Here is a 12,483-nt window from a genome sequence, read left to right on the forward strand (position 1 = left end):
TAATTATGTATTTATTTATTAGGATTTGCTACAAAAAGTTGAAAATGAAGATCTGGGCATAACATCGACACGATCAGATAATCATCGTCATCACCCACACTCACAAAGTCGTCATCAACAAAAACAAGGTGGTTCCTTGCAGGATCTTCTACAGCTACCATCCGATTTTAGACGCCAAAATCATACTTCCAGGCACAAGAAAAACTCATCGGTATCATCACGTCAACGCGAAGGCGGCAGCTTGCCCAGCAACGTTAATGTTGCAAATTGCTTATTGAATAGTTTTGAGCAACAGGCTTCTGTTTATGCACGTCGTGCTTTTCTGTTGGGTGTTGAATCTGGTACAGTTACTTTGAACAGCGGTAACAACAGTGCATTAATCGGTGTATGTGGTGGTGCTAGTGGTGTAATTAACGCTTCTAGTGGCGGTCCAGCGACTATTTCTAGCTGCAGCACTAACTCAAACTCCACAAGCTTATGTAACAAAGAAAGCGGTAACAGTGTTGGTGCTAACGTATCAAGTTTAGGTGGCGGTGGTAATATGGCCACAACAGCGAGCGGTCATAATGTTGGGAGCACAATGGCAGCCGGTGCAGGCATCGTTAATGCAGCTATAAATACCGCCAACTCCATTAAAAGTACTGGTGACTACATTATAAATATTGGTGACATGATAGATATACAACAACAACAGCAAATTTTACCTTCAAAAGCACAAGACGGTGGGCAGGTAAAAGAAATGATAATCAAATTTTATTGAAGTAAAATTTTCATTAACTAACATTTTGTATAAGGGCTTACCATTTTATGAACGCGTCGATATTGATATGCGCATACCACGTCCGAGTTTGCATCGTGGTGGTGATGTGGATTACGCTCCAACACGTTCTCATCATTACGTCGACGAGGTGATTCGTTTTCATCAAATCGATAGTAGCGAAAATAGTTTGTGTGAAAGTGGTGAAGTGGCAATTTCGGTTAATACACTTGGCAATACACTGAAATCGGCAGCTGCATCCTGTTCCCTCCCGATGCCGTTAGACGAGCGTTATCGGTCTCTTAAATCGGTGATGGGCGAAAAGGGTGACGGCACCGGTGTCAATGTTAGTTCTGCTTTATCTGCAAAGGTTTCCGGAGCAACAGTACCAAATAGTGGCAACTGTAATAGCATTACAAATAGTAACACGAGCGGGGTAGTTGGTGGTAGCAGCAGCAATAGCATTGGTATTGGCAACTATGCAAAATCACTGCCATTGTCGGTGAGTTACGTTGGCAACACGAAATAGTAAAAATTATTAACAAATTTATCAATTACACTATGCGAAAAAATCAATGTTTTTTTTTTTTTTGGTAATGGACTATATTAATTTTTTTAGCGCGATTAAGCAATAGGTTAGGTTAGGTTGAACTGGCCGGTCCATGAGGACCTCACATAGACTGATTGGGTCCGTAGTGTTACCAGAAGTTTGTTTTAACGACCAAACTGAAAAACCCTATTAAAAACCAGGACCTATGTTATAAAATAACTCCGTCCTCTTGGCAAATGCTAGAAGCTTCCTAGGACTTAAGCCACTTGCTGCTTCTAGACCTGACAGCTGTATCACTCCTATATAATAGCTGGAGTCTTAGCCTGGCAAGTGCAGGGCACGAGCACAGAACGTGCTCGATCGTTTCCTCCTCTCCAACCCGCACTTCTTACATCTGCTATCACTGGCCAAGCCTAATTTAAAGGCATATGACGCCAGAAGGCAGTGTCCAGTCAGAATACCCGTCATGAGTCTACAGTCCTCTCTTTTTAGTGATAGAAGCCACTTTGTTAGTCTAAGGGTGTAAGACCTACACATAATCTTCGACACTTTACAGCCCCGCGCTTGAACCCACGCCTTTCCCGCTTGGTCGATCATGTGCACCTCTCGCCTTCGCTTAATCTCGCCCACGCCCTGTTTAGCTAGTTCGTCCGCTTTTTCATTCCCATCTATTCCCATATGCCCTGGGACCCAATATAGATGTATCCTTCTCCCTGTGCCGATTCTCTCCATAGACTGCTTACACTCCAACACGCATTTAGATGTTGTGCTGTGCGAGATTATTGCCTTAATTGCTGCTTGACTGTCAATATAAAAGTTAACACGGTTGCAGCTTAAGTTATTCTCTTCCAGGGTTTCTACTGCTTTGGTTACGGCTAATATTTCCGCTTGGAAAACGCTACAGTAATCCGACAGCCTGTAGGATCTGCTTATTTCCGGATCAACAAATTATACCGCAGACCCAACTCCTTCCACTACTTTGGAACCATCTGTGCACACATGTATCGCCTCGTCCGCCATTTGCGCACCCTTACGCCAACCGTCCACCTCTATTGTGTCCTTAAGATCTCCCTCGAAGCGCAGATAGGGTATCAGGTAGTCTTTTCGTCTTGTGATTGATGACGCTATACTACTATCGCCATATGGTCGGCGCTCAAGCTGCCCCGAGGCACCGAGCCTGGTTGCAATTGTTAATGCTATGTTCTTTGCTACCAAGTCTACAGGTAGAATGTGCAGAATGGCATATAGTGCAGCCGTCGGGGTTGTTTTCAGGGCTCCCGTACTGCTAAGCATCGATAGTCTGCATACCCCCTCTAATTTTTTGAGTGTTGTTTTTTGTGTGGCTTTCCACCAAACAAGAACTCCATAGTATAGAATAGGGCTTACAATCGCTGTAAAAACCCAATGAGAAAGAGAGGGCGATAAGCCCCACGTACACCCCGGCATTCTTTTACATGCATAGAGTGCCGTTGAGGCCTTCTTCACCCTCTCCTCCACGTTGAGCTTCCATGACAGCTTACTGTCTAGGATGATTCCTAGATATTTTGTACAAGGTTTCTCCTGTAAGGTCAACCCCTCCTAACTTAGGCCTGTTCCAATTTGGGACCTTGTATCTCTTTGTAAACAAGACCATATCCGTCTTCTGCGCATTGACTTTCAGCCCGACATTAGATGTCCAGGTATGAATATCCCGAAGCGCCCGATCCATCAAAGAACTAATCGTTGGAAGGCACTCTCCACTTATGACAATTGCAACGTCATCTGCGTGAGATTAAGCAATAAGCAAAAAGGAATTTATCCGGTTTTCGAAGTTAGTTCCATAAACAGATACGAGCTTTCGAAATTGAACCTTTCTTAACTTTCTTCTAAATTAACGTATAACAAAACCAAAAAAGTTAAAAATGTGGACGTGAAAAGGCGTTTCCTTTTTCAATGAACAAAAATATATTACGAAGCATTAAATTTCCAACTCCGAAACCCCATAATTATGTGCTATAGTCTAGTTTCGAAAAAACGGAGAAATTATTTTTTGCTAATCCTCGACTTCTTTAAAAAAATTGGTTTGGTCCAATACCCAGCCATTTTTTGTACAAAATTTATGAATCGTGCAATTAAATATATGCAAACTAGATTTAAAAGCGTTTTCGAAAAAAATCGCGAATTATTCATAAATCAGCATTTATTTTTTTATATTATGAAGGAAAATCTGAAACACTCAACTGGTTGAATTCGCTTTGCCATCACGTTGTATAGATTCGCCTTGACTTTGTATAACTTAAATAAACTGAGCTACAAAGCGGCATATTAAAAAAAAACTCTCGAAATATAAAAAAAAGAATCGATTTTCATGCAGACTTAAAAAAAAATATTCGAAAATTGTTTGATCGAAATAGTCAAAACGTTCTAAAACATGTAGAGAAATAATTTATCAACAATCATCCGAATTTTTCTGTGGAATAAAAAGTTTAGGCTGAGAAAGTATGTAAATAATATCTGGGCTAATCCAGTTATGATCAGTTTATAAGGCTTTCTGTAAAGTAATAAAATAAAAACAAATTTCATACAAAAATGTATTTAAAAGACCACGATCACTAACGCTAGAAAGCTAACGAATCTAGATCGAATAAATTTTTTAAATGTGTTGTTTTATAAAAGAAAAAATAAAAACATTTACACAAATGGTGTTGCCAATCCGAAGCCGACCCTGTACAATTTTTAGGAAATTAATCAAAAAGTAGATTTACTTCTTCTATTAGTAAATATTATCTGTATGAAAACGGCCATGAGTGATAAATCAACGTGATTTTTCAGCTGACACTTATTTTACAATCTATTAGCATACACATTAGGGCGGCTCAAATTGTATGGGAAAATGGGGAAAAAGACTTCAGGTGCACATCCAGTTTCTGAATCTATGGATCATACTGAGTAATATTGTCCATGGGACCATAGGTCTGAAATGAACTTCGAGCCTCCCTAATTTTGTTAGAAAATTTTATATCCCAATCTGAATCCGAATTTGACATTTATTTTCATGTATTTTATTAGTGAGAGCCGCTATTCGGATTGGGATATAAAATTTTCAAACAAAATTAGGGAGGCTCGAAATTCATTTCAGACCTATGGTCCCATGGACAATATTACTCAGTATGATCCATAGATTCAGAAACTGGATGTGCCTTTTCAACAATAAATTTGACCCACCCTAATACACATACATACATTATGAATGTATAAATTCTTAAAAAATCACTAGTATTTATTATTATCTCACCAGCGTCAGACCGATGAGAACGGCAATGATTGTGAACGTCAACAGCATAGTGGCAACAATATTATTTCTAGTGCAGGCCAATCGCAGGCGAAGGCCAAAGCTAAAAAGAAACCACAAAAGGATAATACCATACCCGTCGATGTAGAGAACGAGGCTGGATATCGTGGTAAAGATCCAGTTGAAGTGTTGGTGAAATTTATTGAGAACACAGAAGAAGAGACCAAGCAGAGTAGCGGTGGGGGCAGTAATAAATTTTCGGAAAATTACAAAAAGAAGGAACGCAAAAAGGAAAAGGTGAAACAGAATAAGATGAAGAAGAGCAATTCACTAGAAGAGCTACGTAGTTGTGCCAAAATTGATGTGGGTGAACTAAAACAATCAGCTGCAACTACAGAGAGTAATAATGTAACAATGCGTGGTAAAGGCCACGGTGGCGGCAGTGGCAGCAAAGGATCGAAAAATAATTCTGCATCTACAGCTGACATAAATAAGAACTTTGATGGTGGCAGCAAGGAAACGGCAGCTACGACCGCAAGTAGTGGTGGTAAACAAATAAATGTTGTGTCTACAGCAGCATCATCAACAACAACAATGAATAATTGCAAAGGAGAGCGACGTTCATGGGGAACCGAGGAGCTACAATATCTGGGCACTGACGACAGCGAAGGTGTAGTAGGGAGTGTTTCGCTTGTAAATAGCACTGAAGAGAAAGTAAAAGAAAAGAAGGAGAAGAAGAGCAAGGATAAAGAGAAAGAAAAAGATAGGGAACGCGATGTTGAAAAGGAAAAAGGTACCAACAAAGAGAAGGAGAAAGAAAAGGACAGCGACAGACATGATAAGTTGGTGGTAAGCAATAAGGTGGAATGTGGTAATACGAAATCAGAAAGGCACGAAAAAAACGAAAAACTTGATAAAATAGATAAGCAAGAAAAACCACAGGAAAAGTTTGAAAAAACTGAAAAGTTTGAGAAACGAAAAAAGTCCGAGAATACAATGCAAACAACTGTGACTCCTTTAAAAACCACATCATCAATTTCTACAACAAATCTGGATCTTCATGGTAATAGTACACCGGTGATTTCTGCAATCGATCTACTATCCATGAATACACTTATTTCTGAGACGGCCGAATTTCATGTTGTCACTAAGAAAAAGAAGCTAAAGAAGCAGCGTGCATTTATTGATGAGGCCCATTTTACATCAGGCTCGAATTATAATAATAGCTACAATTACAACAACAACAACAACAACGGGAATAACTCGGGCATGACAGGTGGTTTTCAACGTGGCCACAATTCAGGTTTAAACACACAGAAAGGTAACAATAATAATGGGTCAGCATATGGTAATCAGCAACAGACACGCTACAAGCACTACAACAATAATGCGCATGGATTTAACAATAACTATGGCAATAACAGTAGCTGTAACAATAACAGCGGCGATGGCGGACGTCTGGATTATCATAATAATTATAATTCCAATTACAGCAACAACTACAATACTAATAATAACCACTCGCATCAACAATATGGCCATCAACAGCAAAGCCAATACCATCAACAACAGCAACAGCATCAAAATCAACAACAACAACATCAACATCAAAATAAGCATCAGCATACAAATGCTCACAATACGAGTTCCGGCTCAACAAACAAATCACGTCGCAAATCAACTTCCTCAGTGCCACCTTCGGAAAAATCCGATTCAAGTGATATCGATTCGGTGCATTCCTTGCCTATAGAATCAACAGCATCATCAACGACTAAAAGCAAACAGCAACAACAACAACGACATAAACCCGCCTCATCCACCACAACAACACCTGACACACCAAAAAGTTCAACAAGCAGTGGATCTCCTGGATCTGCACCTATTTCCTATGCACATATTGCCGCATCAGCAGCTGTTGATCGTTGGCCCATTAATGATGCGGCCGTCAACAAAGACAGTACCAGCAACACAACAGCAAATGGGAGTGTAGCCTTAAATGTTTCCTCGACAAGCGCTTCTGAACCACAATCACAACAACAGCAGCAGCAGCAAGCAAACAATCCGGAAATTGCAAGCCGCCCAGTATCGAACGCTAATAGCACTGCATCATCTCATACCTCATCGACGAATCTTACAGCTAAAGTTAATAAAACCAAGAAGCAAGCCAATAAGCCCGATTTTCCTGAATTAGTTGCAACTAATACAATAAATGCAACGATTACTGATGTCACCAAAACGGTAGCAACTTCTTCCACATCAGCGCCGGGAACAGCTGTTGGTTCGGTAAAAATTATTTCCTATTCTCAGAGCTTAGTAGCTCCACCGGTACTAGTAAATTCAGCAGCTAGCACTGTAAACGCTGCAGGGCCAGCAAGTGTGGAAAAAGTAGCCATAACAACAGTCGAAGTTTTTAATATGCCCGCTGCTATTGTAAGTAACCACAACGTCCAAGATGTCAGTCAAATCGACCCCGCCATTAATAGCAACACTACAACACGTCTGCCGCAGTATCAACCACAGCCACATCAACAGCAGCAGCAACAACAACAAACGCTGCAAAAGTCAAAAAGTGTCGAACATGATAGTTACAGTTACAATAGCAGTAATCTTGATCAGCAATATCCAGCATTGGAGAAAACTGTAAAACGTCACAGCACCACGAATATTTCAGCAACTGCAACGGCGGCTGTTATACCACCCACCGCTGCAGCTGGCCCAACTTTCGTTGCAAGTAGCAGTATTTTAATAACTCCAACCATAGCTAGTTCCACATTGGCAGCAAATACCGGGAATTCAGGGAAATTTAATTTTGCTGCTGCTGCCAAGCAGTTACCAACTAACAAAAATGTCGTGGGATCTCAGCAAACAGCCACAGCGCCAATAAGCACGCCAGATGCGTCAACAAAAGCGGCACATGTTTCGCAATTACCAAATCCAACTGAGCCAATAACTACCTCAAGCACACATTGTTCAATGGCAACTGCAGCTGCACTCCCACTACCTTTAAGCGTTGCTGCAAATACGTCAGCTGTTAACTCAACAACAATTGCTATTGTATCGCCTCCATCAGTAGGAACAGCAGCGCGCAAGTCCAAAGAAAAATCACCAACAGCTTTATTCGCTCCTGTTCAATTACCAACTAATGCAGTTGCACATTCAGCAACAATAACAACTTCGTCTTCAAGGGTTCCTGATTCTATGAATCACAATCGAAAGGCTAAGAAAGACAAAGCTGCACATCAACTATTGGCTGCTGAAACAGCCTTAGCTTTAGCAATTAGTGGTGAGCAACTTACAAATATTGCACAAAAATCAAGTACCGCCACACAAACACAAACGTCGTCCATGGATGCAATTGTTTCGGATAGCAAAACTAAACAATCACAGCAAGCTTTCGGTGCCGGTAGCGAAAAGCTTATGACCACGCCAACTTTAGGCAAAACACACCGACAGCAAACAAGTAGCTGCAGCAAAAGTCATGCTGCCTCAATTGGAACAGGTACTACAAGTAATTCTTTAGTTCCTAATCGACCAGCAGTCATAATATTGAATGACGATCACTCTGGCGATAGCAGCATTGAATTTACATTCGGTGACTTTGACGAAGACGAACTGAAATTCTTCGATGACAATCTCGCTGAGGAGGAGTATGCAGATGATCATACTATTGAGTATGAAGAAGCACCGCTGCAAGAACAACATTTACATCAGCAGCTGTCATCTAATAATGCTAATACAGCTACTGAGTCAAGAGACACAGCTGCTTCAACCAACCAAGTGTTTTTCAATTCATCTAGCACAGCATACGTGGATAGTGAAACGCTACCATCATTTTCTAGACAAGGGAACATAAAATCAAAACAATTAATAATAAAAGAAGATGTAAGCCAACAGAACGTTAGTGCAGTTAACGAAAAAGGAGTCAGTAAGTTCTCCGATACGGAGAACAGCGCAAACTACAATGAAAATTTCAACGAAGAGCATGCGTTAGGAACAACTGATGCTGAACATTCTCAACAACAGTCGCGAAGAAACAGTGAAACGCCACAACTGCAACAGTTGGAGACATGCAATGAAATTGAAACAGCAATTATTGCAGCAGCGCGTGCCGCTGCCGAGCATCAGCATCCACAACCAATGCAGCCACCATCGCTGCCACAACAACAACACCAACAACAACAACAGCAGCAGCAACGTCCATTTCGGCATAAACATCAACAACAGCAACAATACAGAAGTACTTCTTATGGGAATGCCTACGAACCGTCTACTCAGCGTAGCGAACATCGCTCACAATCATCATATACACGAGATACGTCAAATCACTACCAGCCACAACAACAGAACCATTATCATAATCAATATCATTCACAGCATCAACATAATCAACACCAACAAAAACACTCTCACTATCATCAAAATAGCAACAGAAATAGTGCTTCGCGCAGTCGCAGTAGTAGTAGCAATAATAATACCAATTCATTTGATGCATCAGGTAGTTCGCCACCTGCCCAACGATCGCCAAATCCATCACCAGCTGTTGTGGTGAATATTCAACGTAAAGAATTTGATATACATTTCATACCGCCAACAATGTCAAGTGCGCACAGCGCATTACAACATAATGAGATCATTGTGGAATTCATTGGTGCCGGTAAGTAAATATACAACCTTATGTATAAAAACGAATGTCCTTGTTTGTAAGTTTTTAATAATCTGCCAAAATTTTCATCGCATTGCAATAAAAGCTTGTCACTTTATAGGGTGATTTTTTGGAGCTTAGTTAATTAACGGAGTAACTTTGGCAAAATTCATATTAACAAAAACATCATTAAAAGAAGTTTAACCTAATTAAAAACAAGTAAAGGTGTCTGAGTTCGGGTGTAACCGAACATTGAACGTGGCACCGCCCGTTTAAAAGAAAAATGTCTCCCCATTTCCTATTACAGTAAATGTCATTGATTCGAAACTATTTTTTGCTAAGTTATAGCTTATTATTCTAGTCTACGACCCTTTTAAACTTGTTTTATTTCTAAGTTGCCGTGGTCTTTAACCGATCCCATCCATTTTTACTAGAAATATTTTCTGCTATAAGAAAAATATTACGTTATGTTAATTTTTCTTCGAATTATGGCTCCCGAAACATAGAAAATAGCTTAGTCGGGGCGGTGCCACACCCATTTTCAAAAATTGTAGTGTTTTCCAATTTAATGTTATAATTCAATTTACAAAGTAAAATTCTATTGATACAAAGCTCTTTTTCGCTAAGATATAGCTTATTATTTTCGTCTACGACCCTTTTAAAAATCTTTTATATAAAAGTGGGCATGGTCTTTAATCGATCTCGTCCATTTTTTCTAGAAATATTTCCTGCTATGGGGAAAATTTGTGTACCCAATTTAATTACGATCCGTTCATTTTTCTTCGAGTTATGACTCCCGAAACATAGAAAATTGCTTAGTCATAAAAGGGGCGGTGCCACGCCCATTTTTTTAAATTTGAAGTTTTTCCTATTTATTGTTATAAATCCACTTGGGAAATGAAATACCATTGATATAAAGCTCTTTTTTGCAAAGATATAGCTTATTTTATTCGTCCACAACCCTTTTAAAAATCTTTTATATAAAAGTGGGCGTGGTCCTTAACCGATTTCGTTAATTTTTCTTCAAAGGATTCCTTATAGTAAAGGCAACCTCTCTACCGAATTTAGTTACGATAGGTTTAACCATTTTTGATTTATGATTAATAATATTTGTTAAATTGATTTTATCACAAGTGGGCGGTGCCACGCCCATTTAAAAATTTTTTTTCTTATTTCTATCAAGAGTCTCAATATCAGTCCACACGTCAAATTTCAACATTCTAGGTGCTTTATTTACCAAATAATCAGGGTTTTTGTGTTTTCCAATATAAAAAGTGGGCGTGGTTATCATCCGATTTCGCTCATTTTCAATACCAATCTATTCTTGGTCCAGATAAGCTCGTGTACCAAATTTGGTGAAGATATCTCAATATTTACTCAAGTTATCGTATTAACGGACAGACGGACGGACGGACATGGCTCAATCAAATTTTTTTTCGATACTGATGATTTTGATATATGGAAGTCTATATCTATCTCGATTCCTTTATACCTGTACAATAGGGCGGGTCGATTTAAAAATCGCTCATTGCTCTGTGAAAATCGTATTCTAGGGATCAAAATAAGAAACTTTGCCGAAGGAACCATACCTCTAAAACGAATTCTGATGTCCCCCCTTTGGGTCGAACTTTTGGGTAGGGGCAATTTCAATTCTAACTGCTGTGTCTTGTGGTGCCTTAAAAAAAACAACACAAGCAATTTTACGATCTGCAATTGTGTCACAGTGATACCTTCATTTTTTAAAACGGTTGAATAAAAACCCCACACAACTATGTTTACGACATGCAAATGCATCACAGTGATGCCTTGGTTTTAAAAGGGGGTTGTAAAAACGCTAATTTCTAATATTTTTTTTAATTTCTTTTCTATTACTAAGTTAAATTCATTTTTTCATTTACATATGTTCTGACTAAATAAATTTCTAAAGAGAAAAATAAACTCCAAAAAGAAAAAACATAGGCATTTCAAAGTGGGATTTTTCCAAATTTGCCCCTACGACCCAAAGGGGGGACATCAGAATTCGTTTTAGAGGTATGGTTCCTTCGGCAAAGTTTATTTTGATCCCTAGAATATGATTTTCACAGAGCAATGGACGATTTTTTTGCCTCCCCACAAATCGATCCGGCCTACTGTACAACCAACCGTTATCCAATCAAAGTTAATATACTCTGTGTGCAAAGCACACTGAGTATAAAAAACGACAAACGAAAGTATTGATGACGTAATCAAACCACACCTACAATAAGGAAAAATAAAAACTCTAATTTTGTGTAGATATGGTTTTTCACATATGAGTGACCAGTTAAAATTCTATAGTAGACAAATAAATTTTAGGAAACCAACGAACTGTTTTCCTTTTACTAAAAACGGGAGCAAACAAATTAGGATGATCTTTTGAATAATTTAAAAAATCTAAATACGAAGCATTAAAATTCATATTTATAAAAAAATTTTTTAGACTCATCAAAAGTTAGTTTAACAAGCATAAATGTGCCAAAATGAAAATGTTAGGAAATCGAGTTTCAAAGTTGATTGCTCTCTCAAAATTAGAAGAATTAGTTTCTAGTGTAAAAATGTACTTATATATTATTCTATTCTCCGAGATTTAGCATATTAATTTTTCTGGCACAACAAAAATTTAAAAAGCTGATATATTTTTTGTTGACACATCTATACAAAAAAATTAAAAGTAGTCGGATCAGGTTAATCTGCTCATGCTTTCTATGCATTTTGATGCACTGAATCCGAATAAGCTATAAGAATTGGCCCAACTGGTTATGGTATGGCCTTAACCTTAAAAGATGTAAAAAAATAACTACAGATTGATTTTTAAATAACGTTAGGGCCAAGCCAAGACCTGCTAGGCCAATTCCGTTGGCGGATTGGGATTCGGAGCATCACAGTACTTCGGAAAACATCCGCGGCTTTGACTTATCGAAAGTATGTGTGTAAATGAAAAAAGTTACACATTCAATTCAATTTCATATACACTAATTTGTTTTTTTAAGATATTATTGCAAACATAGAACTAGTTCTTATTCTCATCAGAATCAGAATGTTCTGAAATGTTGGGTTCGGGAAAAGCGTTGCCGTCAAGATTTTTATAAGAAAAATGGTATAACCAGTTTTTCACACAATTTTTCCAAGTATTTTAGTTTTGATTCGGGAGGAGGCAACGGCTTCGAATAAACCAGGTTGCCTTCATTTCAACAACTATTTTTTTTTAGGATATTGAGCTATTAAAAATTCTTCATAGGTGTAAT

The 12,483-nt window shown here is 38.6% G+C and overlaps 1 protein-coding gene across 9 annotated transcripts in view; it reads left to right on the forward strand.

Annotated features, from left to right (window-relative positions):
• The window catches only part of LOC137248865 (serine-rich adhesin for platelets-like), a 124,195-nt gene that overhangs the window by 76,238 nt on the left and 35,474 nt on the right, over positions 1 to 12,483 (forward strand). For 8 of the 9 annotated variants that reach the window (XM_067779809.1, XM_067779806.1, XM_067779807.1 and 5 more), the window contains 3 exons: positions 23 to 730; positions 795 to 1,259; positions 4,585 to 9,232. In XM_067779809.1, coding sequence (XP_067635910.1) covers positions 23 to 730; positions 795 to 1,259; positions 4,585 to 9,232 — 5,821 coding nt within the window. The remainder of the gene's footprint in view (positions 1 to 22; positions 731 to 794; positions 1,260 to 4,584; positions 9,233 to 12,483) is intronic. The other variant, XM_067779814.1, reaches the window with a different exon arrangement.

This window comes from Eurosta solidaginis, chromosome 4, assembly GCF_040869045.1.
Source record: "Eurosta solidaginis isolate ZX-2024a chromosome 4, ASM4086904v1, whole genome shotgun sequence".
Taxonomy (NCBI): domain Eukaryota; kingdom Metazoa; phylum Arthropoda; class Insecta; order Diptera; family Tephritidae; genus Eurosta; species Eurosta solidaginis.